Raw genomic sequence first — 21,856 nt, 5'->3', positions numbered from 1 at the left:
CTGTTGCCAATGAATGGAAAACCAACATTTACAAATAATTACAATATTGGTTTTGCTGAAATTGCCCATAATGATTTCAATCCCAGCAGCAGCCACCCCAGAACCTTGGGACCCTCTAAACCATTTCCTCTGCTAATGCATTCAATTAGGCAGCGAGCCTCCTTAAATGCGAGGTCCTGTTGCTTCTGCAATACCCCTCCCTTGTCAGGCCTTCCTTTGTGCGGAGAGCAAAGGAAAGTTTCATTAACACCATTTCTAATCTTTAAGGAAAACAGACAGCAAACATTTGAAGATGCCTAAGACGATTGTTTTAATAACTTCTCTTTCCAAATCTTAATGCATTTATCAAAAATTATAGGACCATCAAATTGAACCAAAGCTTGCTTTAGTTGAAATACTGTCATAGGAGACATTGTACTACTGTCCAAGGACCCCACTATCTTTTTAATGGTCATAACTACATGTATTGTTTTTATATTGGGCTGACTAATCATGTCTCATTCACCTTTGAGATGTCATTGCCTGATAGACAACTTGTGAACACTCCGTACAACACATATTTGTAGAATTAATCAGAGGCAAAGCTCTCTAAATGATAACTTAAATATTATATGTTATAAAGTGCTCTAAGTTCTATAAGAAAAAAATATATATCAGAACAATCCAGTCAGATGCAATGATAGCAAATTCTAATGTTCTAAGTAAGACAAATGTTAGAACTATGGTACAGAGTTTAGAGGGTGTTGGGATTCCATTTATATTTTTTTCTGAAACAAATCGGAAAATAAGGAAAAACTTCATCAAGATTCCTGGGTTCTGCAGGAATTCCTGGAAGAGATTTCCATTCACACGTCTTTAAAGAGACTTCAAAGTCTCTCTTCAAAAATGGGACTACTTTGAGAAAACTTTTTTTAAAAAATGTGAAGCAAGAAGTTGATAACTTTGTGCCTTGGAGATATGGAATTATTGATCTTAGGGTGTGTCTCCAGAAAAAAAAAATGGCTGAAAGTTTCATATTATATGTTCTGCCTCCCAAGGTGTCATGAGGAATAACCAAGGCATAGTTGGTAGTCCACTGGTATGATGACATCACTGTTGCCATAGTGGCAGTGATGGAAGGGACTCTACATTTGACCCTAGATTGCAACTGTGGAGACTGAGGGCAGTGATGTAGCTAAAACTTCAGACCTCCCGTGAAGCTGAGTTCAGAAGGTGTGTCGTGGCATTGATTCTGCCTTGGACACCCATAATGCTTCATTGGGAGAGGAAATAGTGAAGATGCTCTAGCAAAACTGCGCTGTGGGCTCACCTCTGCCTCACTCCAAGGAGGCCTAAGGCAAGGCTGTGGTCGCCACCTGCTGGTGGTGTTCAAAGGGCCACTGACTCTGCCTGATGAATCCCCTCCCTTAGTAGACAGACTTCCAACAAAGACCATACTATGATTCCCAGTGCAGAAAGGTGTAATGCGTAATGTCCATTCCCATTGTGTCCAGGCCAATCAACCATCCCAGGGTTTCTTGAGATGTTGAACTTGCAGTGCTAAAATCTGGAATGTTCCAAGCTCCATGGATAAGTTGGTCTCTGATTCAGTCAGAGAAAAGGACTTGTCAGGTTGTACCTTGGCTCTCCAGCAATGCTGTGTTCAGCATTGTACACCTAGAAACCCTATCCTACCCTAAAATAGACTACTTTGAGACCCTTTTGAACATTGGACAGTTTAATGATATAGACACAATTGAATTATTGCTTAATAGAAAAGCCCAAAGGAATTTGAAAAGCCTGTATTGACATATCTAAACCAAGTTTCTAAATATTTTCTGCTAAGTGGTTAGGGACAGTGGCTATATCATGGCTTACAAAATAGAACAAGTCTTTGTCTGAAACCCAATTATCTTAATCGTCCTGTTTTTAGGTTACTTAAATTCCTGATTGTAGAAAACAGACATCAGGACTTTTCTTAAATAACCCTCACACATCAAGATTATGAGCCCTCCTAGTTACAGCTTGTATGCATCCCCATTACTTCTTACTATTGCACAAACTTAACCGTGCACATAGATCACCAAGGAATCGTGTTACAGCCAGAGTCTGGGCTTCTAACCAGTTCCAGGTGATGTGCACTGTGCACGCTGCTGGCCCAGGAGATGGGTGGTAGATCTCTGGGTAACTTGTACCAAGCTGGAGGCTGTCAGCATAGCTGAAGAAGACCAAAGCTAACCCCAGTTTTGTCAGCAGCCTTCTGTATATGGCCAAGGGTGCAATGTGAGGTCATTAATTCCCCAGCCTGGTGGCAAGTTCTCTCCTGGCTCTCCTGTCACATGCCCATGTTTCAGTGACCCACCTAGAAAGTGACTACGGCCTCCCCAGGAGGTCAGGAAATGGATCATAGAGGTACCTCCTCCCAGGAAGTCCCGGATCCTCATGTGTTGGGTCTTAATTCAACCTTATATTAGATATTTCTCCCCCACTCAACAGTAGTTTCTCAAAGTAAATCAACATCTTACTGCAGAGCATTCCGGCCCTGGTGGTCTATCACTTACAAGTTCATCTTCTTTTCCCACTGGATTTATAGTGCTACCATCTGAGTGAGTCTAAACTCCAAATAAAGAGGAACAGGCAACTTTATTTTTCTCGTTGTGAGATGTTAAAGCCATTTCTACCCTCTCTTCTCCCTCAAAGAAAAAGACCATAATAATTGTTGCTTTAATACACTAAAGAGTCACGATCACTCATTCAACTGAGTCATAAATGTAGTTACACTCATAGGAAACTTGCCTATAGCAATCGTGTTTTATTTAGCCACAACTGGAAAGCTTATTTTTGAAGTGATCCTAAGCAATAAAATTTAATTCATGAAAAGCTAGTTGCAAGAATACAAGCTCATTCACTCCCATCAGTGACCAGAGGCCCTGGGGAATCTCGGCTGAGTGATGTACCCAGGGATAAAAACACAGGGCTGTTCTGAAAAATAATTTTATGTGTATACATTTTCTACTCAGACCTTCATACTTGCCCATATTTCAAGTGGTCCGTCAAGATGTGTCAGGTTTATAGACATCAAGCCTGCAGTGGTGGTAGGTAATGTGAGTCCCCGTGAGGGAGCCAGAAAAATCTGTGCTCGCAGGGAGTGTTACCCAGAGCACTCTCACAAAGCACTCTCAGCTAAGTCAGAATAAGGCAGCCAAGCAAGGTTCAAAGTTCTATATTTATTTCTTTTTAACCATTTGAATTTCTGAAAAGGCAAGAAAAGTGCCCAGCCCCACCGCATCACTACATCCCATTTTGATGGGTCCAGTTATTCCATGGGCCCATATTTCATGTAAATTCACTGGCTATTTCAGGGGAACCCAGTGCACCCAAGCTTGAAGGGCAGATGGGAGAGGATGGGAACTCCATCAAGGTGAATCTGATCAAGCAGGATGACGGAGGATCCCCCATCAGACACTATTTGGTCAAGTACCGAGCGGTAAGTAGCCTGCTTTCCCAGACTCCTCCCAACCCTATGACCCTGACACCTGCCTTGTTGGAACAAGAATTTGAGAATCCCGATGAGGGGAGAATAGAACAGGGTCTCACTTTTCTAGAGATTCATCGGCCTTGGTCAAGGTTTTAAATTCCAAGGCTGACCTGCACCTGTTGGGCCATGCCCACATTGAAACCATTTGAAAACTTCTACAAGGACAATGAAGTCACCATGATTTTTCCGATTCTTCAATTTTTCTACAAAGTTTTTTGGCCGTGATCCAAGACTTCTGTGCAAAATTGTCATACTGATATCTGACAGCCACATTGATAAAGTGTGTGTTGTGATCTAGGTGCTGTGTTAGGGCAGATTTTTTGCACAGATCCCCATGAAGTGGGTATTACAGTTAGTCACACATGTCATGAAGCAACCGGCTATAGTAACCGGTGGTCTCATGCATCTGGGTGAGCCCAAGTTTGAATCCAGACCCATCTAACTGAAGATCCTGGGCTCTTTAGCCCACTCAGGACTGCTTTGAGATCCTAAGCAATGCTGGTTCCCTCACCCACTTTTCTTGCTCCTCAGCTGGTCTCATTTGCTAACAGTGAACTTGACACTGAGCTCCTTCTGGCTCACTCACCACCCATCTAAGATCTCCACCATACCAGTTTTCATCCCCAACCCCAAAACTGAGACTCACTCTCTCCTTCTCTGGTTTTAGAATAATATTGAAAGCACTCGCCAAAGGGTTCAGAGACAGTTTCTGAACATCAGGAATAGCCTATTCCTAAGGTTTCTTAGTGATAGAAGATAAAGAACCCGAAAGCACCTTACTTTACCCATGAAGCCCCCAAATAAGTTTTTTTGGTTTTAGGTTTGTTTGTTTTTGTTTTGTTTTGTTTTGTTTTGAAGAAGAAGCTTTTTTATTCCCTGCTTGCCATGTAATCAGCTTGCTCCCATGGAAATATCATGTGGACCAGCACAGAGGCCTACAGGTTCACCTTGCCACCAGGGGTCAGGCTTTCCAGCTACTCAGCCCTTCACATTGAATTTCTAAGTCAAGTATGAGCTGACATCATAGAAGAAGCCTCAGCTGACTCCCCTAAGACCTAGCCCAGAGGTACCACTGTATGATACGGGAGGTCCTGTGGTTTCCTTACTGCAGAGAAGGACGCCAGAACTTGGGAGGGAGCCCTGCATAGCCTACTTGAAACAGATGTGGTATGGTGAACCACCTCTGACCATTATGAGCCTCAAATTCCAGCATTACTGTTTACCAGCATGTGACCTGATATGTCTTTCCAAACCTCCATTTCTCCATTTCTCCATTTGAGAAATGAGGGTAAAATAACTTGCTAAGCTGATAGAAATATTAGTTATAATATTTGCAAAGAACCCAAAATGTGCCTGACACTTGGAAGCCTCCATAAATGGGAACTATTAATTTTTGATACAGGTTCTAGCTAGATATACCCGCTCCCCCAAAAAGGACATCTCCAATGTCTGTTTTCCTGAACAGTCACTGTGACTGTGTTGAAGACAGTAGAACAAAATGCTGAGTTATTTAGGATTTCAACTTGAACCACCCTCTTTCACACGCAAGCTTAACGTTTGCCAAATATGATCATATATTATTAATATGTATTATACAGTGTAAAGTTTGCTCTATTGAATGTTTACTTTATCCTTTGATTGTCTCTTTTGTAATGATGTTTGCCAAGGAAGACAGAGAAAGAAGAGCAAAGACGGGCAGCTCAGTTTCTTAGTTTTAAATTAAAAGGGCCTTGTAGCAACAGATGCAAAGCTAAGCTACATCACTGCTCAGGCTTCCTGGTTAGACTGTAGGGCACACGACTTCCCTTCCTAACATCTCCTCACAATAGACACAGCCCAAGTATGAGCATTTTCATGTTCCTAAAGACATCTTTATGACCAATAGCAACTGGTTTTCTTGGTAAGATCTCTTCCTCTAGCCTTAGTCTAGAGCCTATGGTGGTTACTAGACCACCTCCCACATGACACTACTGCCCTGTTCTGCTCCATTGTTCAGTAAACATGTGTCAAACCTCTTGGGCAGCCTGCATATACCTTAGGCATATATGCCTTATGAAAAACCAGAGATCGTGAAGTAGTACACTGTGCAGCTGGAAAACCATCTGAGGACTTCTCAGAAAGTCTTCAAGTCCTCTCTCACATTGTTTTGTTATGAAGATAATTGCCTAGCAATAGCTTTGGAAACTCCCTTCCAGGACAGACTCATTGACAAACATGGAGGCTATAACCAGAGGAATGATTGGAACAAAAAAAGGGGGATGCCCCACAAACCTCACAACTCTCCTTAGGATCTGAGCAGTGTTTGCTGAGTGGGACACTCCTTGGAGGCCCTCTGAGCATCCCAGTCTTGAGCCCGACAGCCAAACATCTTATTCAGTTACAGTTGTAAGGCCACACTACATGAAATAGGAAAACCCAATTCAGTTCAACCTGTATTTGCTGAGCTCCCTATTATGAAATAGCAAAAGGCATTCTGGAGCTTGACTGACTGGGCTCCAGCCCTGACTTTGGGAAGTCACCTAACTTCTTCCTCATGTCCCTTTCATAAGATTAGTAAGAGCCTGACAGACTTATTATTATAGGGTTCCAATGAGAAAATCTGTAGACAGCCTTCGTAGCAGTACCTGGCCTATAGCAGGTACTTCATAGACAATGTTCTATATTTTAGAAAAGTAGGAATCTATATGATAGTCATCTGTGAGAAAGGTAAATCACACCACATGTAGGCAGCATCCTGGACTATGACAAGAAACATTTGTTTATGACTCTGCCAGGAAGCCCTTGTGCCTATGCACCCAGCATTCCAAGGTATAGTCTGGGACAGGTGAGGGTTGGTGAGCTCCAGCCTGTCATGAAGTTAGTAGAACAGTGGAGTCAGCACCATACCACACTGGCATTCACTACTGATAGTGATGGCAAGCATGCTAGGTTGCCCCCAAATATGAGAAGTCCCCCTGGCTTCCTACTATGACTTTGCCCCCCAAGTTTGTGCCTCTTTGTCAGTCTCCCCAGCATTCTTACTCAGTCTCCCTGGTATCTTGTGTCCTTCCTGCCAATTGCTCCCAGAAGCTCTCCTCCGAATGGAAACCAGAAATCAGGCTCCCATCTGGCAGTGACCACGTCATGCTCAAGTCCCTGGACTGGAATGCCGAGTATGAGGTGTATGTGGTGGCTGAGAACCAGCAAGGGAAATCCAAGGCGGCTCATTTTGTCTTCAGGACCTCGGCCCAGCCTACAGCCATCCCAGGTACAGCCACCTCTGTTTTCTATCTGTTTCCTGCTTTGAATTAATGCATACATGCCGCGCCTCCTAATGAGCCTGAACAACCCTGACAACTCGCTTGCTTACAGCTATCCTCATGACTGGTTGCCCATGCAAAGCTTAGTTTTGCCTTATCCCCATCTGTGCAGCAGGTTGACAGGTCCCAGACCCCCAGGAGAGTTTGGCCAAGCATCCTGGGGAAAGGGTCCTGTCTTATTTGGCCTTGAAAGGCCAATGCTGATCAGTCCATGGGACTCCCCTAAGATGGGGAATGTCCCAACTCCTGCCTTGCCTTGGACGCTGGTTGAGCGAGGATCCTTTTCGAGACTTTATCTACCATCTGCATTCAGCACTAGGACCACATAACTGGTTTATGCTGTTTCTATGTGACACTTGCTTTAGCTGTACAACCATGGTGTAGATCTCTTCTCTATGGTGACCCCCAAGAGAAGGAAGAGATGGTGCCCAGGTAGTTCCAAGCCTGTCTGAAGGACCTCTCCATTGACTTAGATTGAACCTCCTGAAATAGAGCAAGTGGAAAAGATAGATGCTGAGAAGCACCATCGATGAAGGCACCCAGTCTGCTAGACCATGGTGGCAGCAGTGTTCCTAGGAGATGCAGATCTGTCTCTAGGGATCCAAGACCAACTCAAGTGTGGGAATAAAGTGAGAGTTCTGCTTTCTGGCCCAGCCACCTTGTACTGATGGCTAGTCCCCCTCATTTGTTCAAATCTCCCCAAGAAGACAGAGTTCTTCATCCATCACTTTGCTTTTCCAAGGCCAGCCAGATGCCAGTCATAGGCAGGAGAGGTGGACCATAGTTCACACAACTGCAATCCATTGGAAGGGGCCACTATGCTCTGCCATGTTCAGGTGGTAGGAACACAGCCTTCTGCCTGTCCTGTCTGGAGAGGTTGCCCAACTGCTGAGCTCCATTTTCACGATTGTTCCTCCCAGGGGTGAGTCCAGGTCAGAGAGGTGATAGACTGCCTGTCATGTAAGGCTGTATGTGCCCAAGTGATACAGACAGGTACAAGAGCCCAGTGTGTGATTCTCCATGGTTGTTTGTGTATGAGTGGGTGTGTCTGGGAGACGTGGGGCCTCCAGCAAGTTAGCAGGTGAGTTTTAAGCTGTATATCAGAAGTATTAATTGCTAAATTGCATTGTGGGGAAGGCTTCCTAGCTCAGGCTGGGATGGGTGTGTCTCTGTAAGTATTAGACACAAGGTATCTGGATGTGGCTACAGGAAACGGCCTCACTGACGCTTAGTAGCATGTCCAGATAGAGATAGCCCTACTTTTTCTCTGTCCCTTCTTTGCTTGTGTTCTTTGGTGAGTTCTTCCTCGAAGTTGTCGGTGTGCAGTGAGTGTCTAGATCCACCTTCGAGAGACACTTAGGATATGGGGAAATGTGAAGCTTGAGTAAGCCCTTTGTAGTACTTCCTAAGCCAGTTCTTCACTGGGGTGAAACTTAATAAGCAGCTAGGTACTGCCAACAACTTCTACTGGAGTTAGGTATCAGAGACAAAAGTGCTAGGGAGCCCTTGTCTTCTAAAGTCCTTGTAGTATGTCATACTGGCTCCCACTTAAGCAAGAGTATTGAGAGATGCTCGCCTTGTCCACAATGGCTCTGTGACTAGTGGGCAGGTATTAGAAGGAGGTGGCCTGTGTTTGGTTTGCCTATCTTAGCCGTTTTATTGAGCTCCAAAACAAAAGCCTCTTTGCATTCCAAAGTGTACGTTTGTAGTTAAACTGTATGGTCAGCAGGGTGGTAGAAGGTGAGATGCTCAGGACCCTTTATCAGCATGATGGTGGGGCTTATGCAGTAGGAAAAGAGGTCTGCTTCAGTTCTACAAAGACCGCCCTACTGCATGCCCAGTGTTCTGACCATAGTGCAACTATCCATTGTGTCTCTGCTGCTACAAGCAAAATTCCAGACACAAGAAGAACACACTCCTTGGCTACACCTCCGAAGCTTCGCCTTAGTGACGGTAACACTCTCCTAACCCGACCCTGCTGTTCGATTGCGCAGGCTCCTGTTCTCTCACTTTAATTTCATCTGCTCGCTGGCCCCTAACCCCGATGAACCCTGCTGTGCTGCTTCTGCCATTGCTGAGCTTTGGACCTGGCCTATGATGCTCATACAGCAGTGAACTCTCCTCTAACTTTTGTCAGCCTAACTTACTAAGTAGAATTAACCTTGGATTCTTGTGTTTTCTATATTTGACCTATTTTTTTTTCTTTTTTTATCTATTTTTTTCCTCTTAACCCCGATGAACCCTGCTGTGCTGCTTCTGCCATTGCTGAGCTTTGGACCTGGCCTATGATGCTCATACAGCAGTGAACTCTCCTCTAACTTTTGTCAGCCTAACTTACTAAGTAGAATTAACCTTGGATTCTTGTGTTTTCTATATTTGACCTATTTTTTTTCTTTTTTTATCTATTTTTTTCCTCTGTTTCTGTCTCTGCCTTCTCTTTCTTCCCCTCCCACCCCCTTCCTGTGTCTGTCGTCACACTTGTCACCTTGGACGTCACTGGGACATCCCCACTGCCACATTTATGTTTCAACAACCACCTGCAGCTACCCTGGGGGGCAATTCTGCCTCCTACACTTTTGTCTCATTGCTTTTCTCCGCAGTGGCTCTTCTTTTGCTCTGTTAGGAAATTGAACATACACCCCCCCCACACACACACAATTAAATTTGCTTAAAAGTCCAGTTCCTATGAAAATGATCGGTTGTCCCCCTTTGGAAGAACCTGTCAGAACCACAATGGCCCAGGCTTTGCCACTGAGCAAGCGTTCTATGTGGAAGAAGAAGGTTTTGCCATCGGAAAGACTTTATCTCTTAATATCTTGCCAGTCAGCGATACTTTTGTGCCAGATACTTCCTAAGGAGTCTGCCCCACCTTTAATAGCAGTTTAAAAAAAAGAATTTGAGAGATCTTTCTTTCAATACTATCTTTAAAAAACAGCATCATGCTAGGTTTACAGAGAACTGTCTACTACCTGCTACTTGCTGCATCGTGTTGGTGGTGGTGTTCATACCTAAAGAGTAGCAAAAACAGAATCCAACCTTCTAAAGTGTGGCTCAGATTATTGAAATCAGCACACGCACCCCTCATTCTAACCCTGTGCCCTCCTCTGCCTTCCGATAGGTAGCTGGCTTCACTTGCAGTTAAATATTTAAGTGCCCGTGTTGAAAGAGCCTCCTGTGGTGACTCACCTGAGCACTCTGCTGGCATGATGGGCAAATTAAGTCCCCCTGTTGCCCATGCAGTACGAGAAGTTATATTCATTGGATATTTTCTGGGGCTGATGAACCTTCGGGAAGGTACTTTAATGCTGGTGTTACCCCCAGCACCTTCTGCTGTCTCTGTGAAGAAGGCCAAACTGTGAGGTACCCAGTACCAATTGGCTTTTAAAAGTATCTGACTCCTGGCAGAAATAATTCCTCCACTGCATAGTAGCAGGCTTAAGATAAGCACAAAGCCTGGAGGTCCTGGGGGCTGTGATCCAGCCATGACCTGTATCGTCACCATAAGCGCAGTATGCCAGGCAGGTTGAAAGCCTTCACTGTGAACCGGCATAACCCCTGCCACCTTCCCACATACGCTCCAAAGTACACAAGATGAGGGAAGGGTTGAGAGACAGACAACTCGCCCACAGTGTCAATAAAGCTGGGCAGAGTCCATGCCTGTCAGCACTTCAAGAATGCCCCCACCTGCCCTTAATGGTCTCTTGGTTTGGTGACACTTTTAGAATTCTTGTGAAAAAGCTCCTATCTGCTGTTGTGGGTTTTGCCCAGGAGAGGGAGTGGGTATGTCACAGTTAGATGCATGGAGACCCAGGGCAGAATCCCACCCAATAATATCAGCGTGTGAACTTGAGGATGGACCGTCTGCTGAATAAAAACTGCCCCCCATTGTGACACCTGTCATTCTGTCTCACCTCTGAACATCTCCACAGAAGTTTAATTTACATTCTGTTTGGTTCTCTCTCTCTCTATTTTTTTTCTGTCATTATTGTTTAATAGTCAACAACTAGCCTTTCCCTTTGGGAATCCAAACCACCCTGAGCTGTGGTCTGCAGGCAGAGCCACTTGTGTTGGCACCTGCTGCTCGTCTCAGTGTTCAGTGCAGAGGCTTCACACTGCTCAGTGGCTCAGACTGGCAGTGCCTCTTGCTCACTGTGAACCCCACCCTGGACCCTTGACTTCTTTCCACCAGCACAGTGAAGCAGGATGGTTCTGGGACACATGGCAGTGCAGCAGAGAGAGGAACATGGTGCCCCAGGGCTTGGCAAGAGAATCACAGGTCAGTTAAGAAAAGCTGCTGAGAGAGCAGGAGAGGTCCCATTTATGGTCTCCTGGATCTCTTGATGACCCTGGGTAGATGTCATATGCATTCGTTAGAATTCAACTCTAATGGGTCTGCCTCAGCCTGGTGCCAGACCCATTCACAGGAGAGGAACAATGTCAGTATTTCTAAAGGGATCTTTGGAGGTCTAGCCCTAAACATAGAGAGGCCTAGCATGGCCCTGTGCCCTCAGCACACCACAGGGCCCAGCAACTCTTGGCTGGAAGACCTCTGGGCTTATTGCACCAGGCCTGTGGCTTATAATGGTGCACCATACAGGAGACAGTATTACCAGCCCCCACCAGCCACTGAGTTCCCACCGTGTTCCCCCATGAAGGCTATGGCTCCCAGCCCAGCCAGAAGTCCTTATACAGCCTCTAGGTAGCCCCAAGAGAGGGAGCTCACCCCACCTTGCTCAGCCACCCCCATCTCTGCACCATGTGCCAATGTTGCCCATACACTGTATGCAATGGAGCTTCTCTGCTCATTTTTGGAATATTTATACAGCAGGTTCAGATCATGTTTTTCTACTAATACGAATGCTAACGTCGTTGTGTAGATAATCAGCCAGACTTTATGAAGTTTACACCTTTGCATTATTAAAGGATATAACAGTTCATGTGAACTCAACAGCGTGCTTTGATTTTATTTGATACTTGTGTCCAAAACGGTGCCCCAAACCCTTCCCTCCACCTCACATACTTGATCACTGATTCTATGGAGAGATATTTAAATTAGACCTCACACTTGCAGCCTGAGGAGTAGAGTTCTAACCAAAGGAGGTGCTTTCCCTTTCTCATGAAAATCCCTGTGCTTTTCTTAGTAATCCTGACCTGTGTTATGGCTCCCAGCTGCCTGGAATCCTCAGCAGAGAGTGGGAGGGAGGTAGCCTTTGCAGAACTGAGGAGGAGGCGGTCACTCTGAAGAACACAGCAGCATATTCCAAGCCAAACCAGATGCACAGCTCTCTAGCAAGTTCTTCTAATTGCTTAGCAACCTTTTCTCCTCCTAATAGAGTGTATACAAGGATCTTGTGATAGAAACTGAAGGAAGGTTCTGTTGACAAATTAGATTCTGTGTTAACCAGTGCCAGGAAGGAACAAGCAGATATATAAGGGGTTTATATAATTTCAGCCATTCTGATAGTCTTATGGTCTTATTGAGGTTTAGGGAACAGTGACTTCTGTACCCCAGGGCCATGGTGCAATGGCTCAGGCCCACTTGGGCACCTGGAATATGTGAAACCCATTTGAAAGTATAGGAAAGGAGGCATGTGTGGGCCTCAGTCTTGCAACAAGCCAATTCCTGCTTTCAGTGTCAAGGTCTCCAAAACCAGGAACCACCGACGACAGCTCCAGCCAGGTAGTGTTCGAGACAGCTCACCTCAGAGGATATGGAGAAGCTGCCTCCAAGAAGCCTTTGTATCAAGGCACCTGGTTGAGCTAGTCAGGGAGGTCAAGGGGGAAGCCACAAAGGAGACAGACTCTGAAAGGTATTTTTGCTATTCCTTTTGTGATATCTTGTGGGCTGTAGAAGACTAAGGGGGCTTTATCCCCCTAGTTTTCTTGGATTAAATGATTCTGTAAAATCGACCTCAGGGGTGTGAATTTTCACTCAGTCCCGTACCCTTTAATTTATGCCATAGCCTATCTCTCGTTTATACCTCCCTCAATGCCCAACATCCTCTCTCCAACTTGAGGAGCACCTCACTTGTCTTAGAGGTCTAAAGTCTTAGAAGTGGTAGACCAGATGGCTTCTTTCTTTTAGGAAAGAGTTTTTACCTTCTCTCACCATATTTACCACATTAGGCCAAGTCCATTATGTCCAAGGCATGGGACAAGAGGCACATCTCCTCCTTGGTGATGGAGCCTAGGGTCAGCTGTGAGCCACTGGAACGAAGAAGAGAGAAAACCTAAGACTGGTGGCCCTCATATGACTTATCAGGTGTTCTTGCTCAAATCCTGATTCCTGAGCCTCACTCCCAGATTGTGATTCCACAGAACTGGGGTGCCCCAGATTCTGAATTTATAAGAAAACACGCTGGCATTCCACTGTAGGTGGAGAATCACTACGTTGAAAGTTATTTTGTTTTCTTTTGCAAAACTAAAAGCACAAGGATCAATAATTAAAGATAGGGTCTACCAATCTTCCAGGAAAAAGTCCCTCCTGATATACAGTATAGACTGGCATCTGAGAACCAGTATCCTATGCAGAGTATTGTTAGAACCTCTGATTTGGAGTGAGAGGCAGGTTTGAAAAAGGCTTGCAAACCATCCCCTACCCGGGCCCTTTTCGATACAGGTGTCTCAGCCACAGGATTGCCGCATCCTTGCCAAGGGACTGCCCTGTCCCTGCCTGAATGCTTTTAGCAACAGGTAACGCTCTTCCCATGGCAGCTCACACTTTTTGACTTCCTCTGCTTCTCCATCCTTCCTCAAATGGGGGCTGCAGCCTGCCCTACCTGCAAAATTAGCATCTACTGCTGCTATACAGAATAAGGGTAATTCTTCCTTCTTCTGACACACATTTAACTATTTGGGGTGATGTTCTCATTTCCAGTCATCCAACAAATAGTCTGTGAACATTTGCCCTAAATCAGGGTCACTTTCTAGCTGCTGGGGAGACAGAAGACAGGACACCTGCTGAATGTTAGAGAATAGTGAAGTTATTCAGAGATAGTATGCGTATAAATGAATGGAAAAATTGGTGGACGGTGGCAAGAAGAGAGTGGAGTACAGTGCTTGGTAGGGATCAGTGGAGACCTCTCCAAGAAGTTGACATGGGACTGAATCAACCAACGAGACCCTGGCGAGGTACAGGCTGGCATGTTCATCAAGCTGCATGCAAAGGGTCTGGGGTGGAGAACATCACTAAAGGTTATGCCCTGAATTACAAGGGTCAGAGGGCTAGACAGAAGCCATAACACCTGTAGGGCCTGGTAGGCCAGAGAAAGGGAGACCACTGTCCTACTTTTTGTTTATGTCACTGTACAGTGTCTTTCCATCCTTGGGTACTTCCCCTTGAATGTGCTCAGAACCACTGTAAACTCCAGCTGGATCTGCTGAGCCCAGAGCAGAGGCTGCCTCAGCTGTTACACTCTCACACACAGAAAAGCTTTTCCATAGTTCATTTTTCCTCTTTAAAGATATTGAGTAGTCACATAAGACTATATTTGTGAATAGAGCTCAAGATACAGAAACTTTACTATTGAGATGGCCAAGGTAGCTCATGCCTGTAATCAGAGCTGAGACAGCAAGATTGCCATGAATTTGAAGCCAGTCTGGGCTACGTTGTGAGTTTCAGGCCAGCCTGGGTTACAGAGAAGTAAGACTTGGTCTCAAATAATTTTTCCTCTGAAGGGCGCCATTAATTGCAAAAAGACATAAGTACCCCCCTACCAAAATCATCACCTCCTTCTTCATTGAAGCAGCACAGACATCAGCACTTCATACCTACAAGGTGCTGATGTCAGATGGCTGCAGTGGCTTCAAGCCAACATCAAGGAGGAAAGAAGACTCAAGGCTAGGATGACTTTCCTATTTGGGAAACCTGCTTGGGATTCTAAAGATTAGGAAGGCGTGCATCCCCTGCATTGCCTTCCCTTCCTCTTCCATGAGTGAGGACCATGGGGAAATTCTCAGATTGGCTGCTGGTAAATGATCCACTCGAGCTGAGGGCTGAGACCAACATCTGCTTTCAAGGTAGCCAGTGTTCTTTGCCAGTTTTGGACCCTCCCAAGGACACTAGTTGGGGTCCTCAGTAGATTAGAAGGGACCAGCCTGAGGTCTTGAGGATGAAAGTCTAGTCTAGAGGACAAGCCAAGACCACAAAGTGGGTAAAAACATGTGCAAGCCTGGGGTCTCCTCCACCTCAGGCCTCAGTGCCCCAAAGGAATAAGGTTGTGGTGTTCATCTCTGACATTCTGGGCTAGAATTGAAACTTGTAATAAGGAACAGTGGAGTAATCCAGCCCCTAGAGAAGCTATAACGTACCTGAGCATGGAGTCCTGGGAAAGACTTGGGGCCCACTGAGAACACAGGCTGCAGGCTGTGCTGCAAATGGCAGCCAGGTGTGGTGCATGCCTATAATCTCAGCTCTCAGAAAGTAAAGGCACAAGGATCGGGATCCTGTTCATGGCTAGTGAGATCTCATCTCAAATATCCAAAATTATGAAAATAAAAACAGTAGACCACCTATAAGGCCAGTTATCCTGGGTTATATATTCTTCTCTGGTAGAGTGGAATGAGACATGATTGGCAGGCTGTTGGGTCAGGCTTGGCAGTTGACAAAGTATAATGAACTAAGTATGGAGCCAGGAGAGGCCAAGTCTCAAGTGGTGTTGGCTGTAGTTCTTGCCTCCAGTCCACAGACCTGGGTGATCTCAGTCCCTATAAAGCACAGAAAACATCAGAGAGGATCTGGTGGTAAGATGAAGTTACACTTCTGGACTCATGTCCTCCAATAAAAAATAAATGAAAAGTGCCTCTACGCCAGGCTGAGACCATTACCTCCACATTAACTTATAGGTAGAGCTCTATTCAAGATTTTGCTTCACATACCACCACTGCTGTTGGGAGTCACCCAGGGTCAGTGGGTCCCTCCCAGAAAACTGAACTCAGTGGGGCCAAGCAGAAAGCTGAGCCAGGGACCTTCTGTGAGAGTATCTACAGTCCAAGGCCCTGTTGACGAACACCAGAAGAGTTAGACAGAGAAAGGCCAGCCAGAATAAGGAGACTGAGTACTGCTGGGGTGTGAGAATGTGATCTCCTGGACATTTGTCCTGCATGTGAGAATGACTGTCTGTGAGAGTGTGCAGCTCTGCATAAGTCTACTGGTTTTCCTGAAGTCTGACCCCAGCATGCTCGGCTCCCACACGGTAAGTATGCTCAGACCCTTTGCCTTACCCATGAGGCCTGAGGAGGCCTCCATATCTCCAAAGTTGCATTGGTCTCATTTAGCCTCTTGGGGTACAGCAGGGGAAGGAGGGTGAACTGAGACCCCAGTGTCCTCAATAGTTGAGATCCTTTGGACTTACTCTCTGGGAAGTAGAATAGTATGCCAACATTCCACTGGGCTTGACATCTCTACAAGACCCAAGAAAGTCCTGGAAACGCTACCTGGGACTCTGTCCCCCTGCTGTTCCTAGAACCACAGTTCAGCCTGAAGGCAGCAGCCATTGCCTGCCTACACTGCAAAGCCTTTGGAATTGATCCTGGAGACCTAGCCATACCCTCTGGCTTAATCTTTACCCAGTGCCCTCAGACATTGCCTGGCTGGGCCCAATCTACTCCCAGAATGATAAGTATATACTTCAGGAGAGGCTCAGAGTTGAGGGCAGGAATGAAGACACAATTCACAATCCCCTCTCATCTTAATTTGTGGGAGGCCAAACCCTGTCTCCTGGGTGTGTTGAGACCATCACCCTCTACCTCTAGAAGGTGCAGAGACCATCTTATCTCTTCACCAGGCACAAGAAGGCCCCGAGGAAGGTGCCACTGAGCATGAATGCCTTGGTTTTATGCTCTGGGCCCTGTTCTACCCCAGGGGCAGTTGTTCACAGGGTTGGGGGGAGGGTCACATCTCAACCTGCTAACCACCACCCATCTCTCTCCCACTTCAGCCAATGGCAGCCCCACCTCAGGTCTGAGCACGGGTGCCATCGTGGGTATCCTCATCGTCATCTTTGTCCTTCTCCTCGTGGTTGTGGACATCACCTGTTACTTCCTCAACAAGTGTGGCCTACTTATGTGCATTGCTGTTAACTTGTGTGGCAAAGCCGGGCCCGGAGCCAAGGGCAAGGACATGGAGGAGGGCAAGGCTGCCTTCTCGTGAGTACAGACCCATCTGGGCTGATCTGTGGGGTCTAGGCTCTACCCCAGCCCAGGGCCTAGCACCATGCCTTCTATCGGTGCTATGGTAACCTTTCCCTAGGTGGAGACTGAAGGACAAAATCATACAAGCAGGTTTGTCTAAGCATGGCCTTAGGGTGGGGTGGGTTATCTGTTTGAAAAGCAATATCAGGTGCCCACCCTGGGTTCTAGAATCTCATCAAGATTTGAAGATCCCCGAGAAGGCCAGAATAGGACATTTGTCAAAATGGATCCTGGAGAGGAGCTGTGATGGAGAGGCCGCATTAGAGCGACACACTGAATCTTGCTTTCATTCATTCACTTATCATCCTACAGCTACTGAGGGCAAGGCCCTGTTCCTGGCTCTAGGGAACAAAAGGGAGACGAATGGATAAAAACTCCTATCCTCACTGATGAACCAGGTGTTGTTCTCTCCAGCAGCATCTGCTAGTCAGTTAGCAAGAGCCTTTGAAGACCATAGCTGGGTAGGTCTGTGCTGGAACAAGCTAAGAGGGAACGGAGTGAGAGGATAAGTTAATTAGCACCCCCATGTGCCAGGAACTCTCTCTATATAGGCACATATAAGTACACAGGCCTACATGTACATACTTACAAATACATATGTATGCATGCATACATATATATGCACATGTGTTTGCATTTGAGCATCTATCTGTACCAGGTACAGTACTAAGCACTTAGCATGAATTACATTTTTAATTCTCATGATAACTAGGTGAGGTATGTACTATTATTTGCCCTAGTTTGATGACAAAATTGAGGCAGGCCTGATTAGATATTCATGGGCTGGACTGAGGCCTAGATACTAATCTGACCCTAGATGCCCACTCTGCCTCAGGCCAGACCTAGGTACCCCAAGCTGTAGCTTCTTACCCTAAAGATCTTCTCTCCCACAGCTGCCTTGGGATCTAACCCACAGAACTCTCTCCACAGGAAAGATGAGTCCAAGGAACCCATTGTGGAAGTTCGAACAGAGGAGGAACGGACTCCAAACCATGACGGAGGGAAGCACACAGAGCCCAATGAGACCACACCATTGACAGAACCCGAGTACGTGGACCGGGAGGGCCTGGCATCTCCTCACAAGAGACCCACGCCTGCCTGATCACCCTACCCCCACCTTTCCTGCTTCCCACCCTCAGCCCCTGGCCAAACACGACAGCCAGGACTCTGGAGCCCTTGGTCAGAGGACCCCTTGGCCAGACAATGTCTGACCCCACTTTCCTTAGAGGGAAGGCATTCTTGATTCTCCTGGGGTCCCAGTGGGGTGCCCTTCAGAGCCCCTTCAGTAAGTGGGAATCCCATCCTGAGACCATTCCTAAATTCCACACATTCTAGAAATGGCTTACCACATTGAGAGAGGCTCAGCAGATTTCGTTGCAGATTTCTTAGATGTCTAGAATTTTCTGGTCCAGAGAACTTGGGGGCCTGGTAAGGTTTCCTGGCCCTTCTCTGCTCAGAAGCCTTGGGCATCCTCAGAGACACTGACCAGCTGTGTTTTTAATGCTGGCCAGGCTATTAAGGATCTGATGAACTTGAAGGAAATCATTTCACAGAAACACAAGATCTGTGGCTGGATGAGCCCCTGGCTCTCAGGAGCCAAGTAGAGCACTGACCATCCTCCTTCTGGCTAGGGAGAGCTATAAGACAGCTGGTTCAGTTTCTCTGGGACCCAAGAAACCTGCAGCAGATGGATGGTGAACCACAGTTGCCTTCCCTAGAGTGGAGATCTGGGGCAAGCATCAGAGTCCACATGGGTCTATAGGAGCCCTGTGCAGAGAGCTGAAGGAACATCAGCACAGAGGAAGGTCCCTTTGAGACTGCCACGTTCTTTGTCGTCTCCTGTGTCCTCTTCTGCCCGCCTGGGCATGTGCTTCCTCTCTATATCCTCCTTTCTCTGTGGGCCCATGTTCCTGCCTGTGGGTGGCTGCATGCCCACCCACGACTCCTCTCCTTGGCTTCAATCCTCCTATCCAGCTTCTCTGTCATGTCTCGGCTTCATCGTCTATTCTCTCTCTACTTCCTGTCCTCCCCACAGGCTGCCTGCAGACACCACAGCCACTGTTGAGGACATGCTGCCTTCTGTCACCACCGTCACCACTAACTCTGACACTATCACCGAAACCTTTGCCACTGCTCAGAACAGCCCCACCAGTGAGACCACTACACTGACCTCCAGTATTGCCCCGCCGGCCACTGCCGTGCCGGACTCAAACTCTGTACCCACTGGTCAGGCCACCCCTTCCAAGGGGCCTGGTGTCACTGCCTCATCCCCACCCCCAGCCTCAGCCCCAAAGGTCGCCCCCCTTGTTGACCTGAGTGATACCCCGACCTCAGCCCCTGCTGCTAGCAATTTGTCGTCCAGTGTCCTGGCTAACCAAGGAGCTGTACTCAGCCCCAGCACCCCTGCCAGTGCGGGAGAGGCCTCCAAGGTCCCTCCACCCAGCAAGCCGTCCCCTGCCCCAACCCCCACCCCAGCCGGGGCAGCCAGTCCCCTAGCAGCAGCTGCTGCTCCTGCAACAGAAGCCCCCCAGGCCAAGCAGGAGGTCCCAAGCACCAAAGGCCCGGACCCAGAGCCCACCCAGCCCAACGCTGCGAAGAGCCCGCCCGAGGCAGCCACAGCCCCTGCTAGCCCGAAGAGCAGCGAGGCTGCCTCCATCAGCACCACAAACCCTTCCCAGGGCGAGGACTTTAAAATGGACGAAGGGAACTTCAAGACCCCAGATATTGACCTTGCAAAGGATGTTTTTGCAGCCCTGGGCTCTCCTGCTCCTGCCGCTGGGGCCAGTGGACAAGCCCCTGAGCTTGCTCCTTCCACTGCAGACCCCTCTGTGTCGCCTACATCAGCAAAGACCGAGTACGGCCTCTCTTTGTCTGCTGTCGTCGGGTTGTGTCCCCTGGTGGTGTGCGTTTGTGCTGTGCTGTGTTCTCCTTGTTTGCTGTGTCCTCAGCCTCATGCAGGGCTTCTGTGAGGCGACTGTCAGCCAGGGGGCTTGGATGAGTCAGGAGCAGGGGCAGGCAGGATGAGGGAGCAGTTTCTGCTCACTAATTAGGCCATGTTAATTTTATTTCATCCTTATCATCCAAGCTGTGCTTCTGTTTTCCCTGGAGGTGCCCTGCAAGGGGCCACTGATGAATAGAAATTGAGAAGACACCAAGAAGGCCAAGGTGTCATTATCTGCCACCCTGCCACAGTTTATGTGTTATCCAGGGCCAGCCCAGGTCCCCCTGAGAAAGGAATAAAGAGGTAGCCTCTGGGACCTGAGTGCAGGAGGATGTGGTCCACCACCCTGTCACACACAGGCTGAGATGCCCACTGTTTCCCTTCCCTGCTCTAGCTCCTGCCCCGCATAGAATATCAGAGAGGACTGGACACTTCCAGATCCCAAGTTCAAGTGCCCAACCTTCAGGTTTTTTAAGTGTGATGCCAAATGCAGTGGAACCACCTATGGTCTGCACCTGCTCCAGCGCATCCTTAGGCCTGACTCTGGCTGGTGGGACCCATGGAGACAGAGGCACACTTGAGCAAGCAGGCCCAATCTAGCCACTTGCCACCTTGATAACAGTATTTTCTCACCCCTACCCAAGCCACCATAGAAGGACCATGTTGAAACAACATGGGATGCAGGGGCCAGGGAGGGGGACTGTCAGGCAAAAGAGGGGTGGTTTGCAGTAGGGCTGCTTGGAACCGGTACTTGGAGCCCAGCCCAGAATATCCCACTTATAGCAAGCTGAGCTGCTGCCCTTCAACTTGTCAAGGACCTCAACTACCCTATCTCCTACCCTGGGTTAACACAGGTCCCAGTTACCAATTAAGGCTGGAGCAGGAAAGGACTGGTTTTTCCGCTTTGGTGCTTCTTCTCCACCTAGCCACACCTTAGAATCACCTGGATGCTTTTAAAGTCACTGTACCCAAGAGCTCTAGGGACATGGCCCAGGCATCAGTGATTTGTAGAGTTCTCAAGTGATTTCAACACGCATGGAAGGTTAGAGACCAGCACTATGACTAGAGCACCCCTTATTGCCCAGGGGAGCCTGGAGGTGGGGAGGTGTCTCCAGACCTGTAGACTGTGGTCTCAGCAATGCTATTTCTGATTTTCTGCAGGAAGGGCCCCGTAGAAGCAAAGTCGGAGTCCCAGGAATCAGAAGCAAAACCAGCGTCCACCGAAGTCAAGACGGTCCCCAATGATGCCACACAAACAAAGGAGAATGAGAGCAAAGCATGATGGGTGCCGAGCAACTAGCAAAGATCAAAGTGACACAGCAGCTTCACCAGAGCATTCCCAGCATCACACACGCACACACACACACACACTCTCTCTCTCTCTCTCTCTCTCTCTCTCTCTCTCTCTCATCCCTATAGTGTCTTTTGCCTTTAAAAAAAAAAAAGATAAACATGGGATCGCCTTTTTGTAGGTTTCTAGAAAGGGCTCCTTTGTTGCGCACTCAGTTGAAAAGAAAATGAGACAAAAAGGTTAAACCCACAGCCAAACTAGGACACTCCGTTCCCTGAAACCATTAAAAATTAAACAAAAGGACCCCAAATTAAGAATCTAGGAAGCTCAGAAAAAAAAAAAAAAAAATAGGTTCAGGAAGACCGCACTTGATGTTACCCAACTGGCACAGACCAGTTTCAGAGAAATGCTTCCAGGCATTCAGACTAACCGAATGAACCAAGTCCACAGTCTATTTTTATACTTTCAGTCAAGTTCGAACTCTGTAAAACCTCATAAGTAAGTTATACTTTCTGTTCACTTTGTATTTGTTCTGTATGCAGAATGTGTCACCCTTGCTAGCTGAATTCGGTTCCCACATAGACTCCTGTTTCTTAGGAAGAATGCCAAATCTCAGC

The 21,856-nt window shown here is 47.2% G+C and overlaps 1 protein-coding gene across 23 annotated transcripts in view; it reads left to right on the top strand.

The window, feature by feature from the left end:
* The window catches only part of Ncam1 (neural cell adhesion molecule 1), a 320,740-nt gene extending 299,105 nt beyond the window's left edge, over positions 1-21,635 (top strand). For 6 of the 23 annotated variants that reach the window (XM_008832756.2, XM_008832755.2, XM_008832758.2 and 3 more), the window contains 6 exons: positions 3,342-3,466; positions 6,584-6,764; positions 16,755-16,962; positions 17,938-18,054; positions 19,043-19,861; positions 21,110-21,631. In XM_008832756.2, coding sequence (XP_008830978.1) covers positions 3,342-3,466; positions 6,584-6,764; positions 16,755-16,962; positions 17,938-18,054; positions 19,043-19,861; positions 21,110-21,230 — 1,571 coding nt within the window. In that variant the 3' untranslated portion in view covers positions 21,231-21,631. Of the gene's footprint in view, positions 1-3,341; positions 3,467-6,583; positions 6,765-9,359; positions 10,830-16,754; positions 16,963-17,937; positions 18,055-19,042; positions 19,862-21,109 lie in introns of those variants that run through there. The other 17 variants (XM_008832757.2, XM_008832764.2, XM_029563389.1 and 14 more) reach the window with 6 other exon arrangements.
* The last annotated feature ends 221 nt before the right edge of the window (positions 21,636-21,856 follow it).

The sequence above is a fragment of the Nannospalax galili genome, unplaced genomic scaffold (genome assembly GCF_000622305.1).
Source record: "Nannospalax galili isolate Female #2095 unplaced genomic scaffold, S.galili_v1.0 scaffold335, whole genome shotgun sequence".
NCBI lineage: Eukaryota > Metazoa > Chordata > Mammalia > Rodentia > Spalacidae > Nannospalax > Nannospalax galili.
This window is presented reverse-complemented; position numbering and strand designations above follow the sequence as displayed.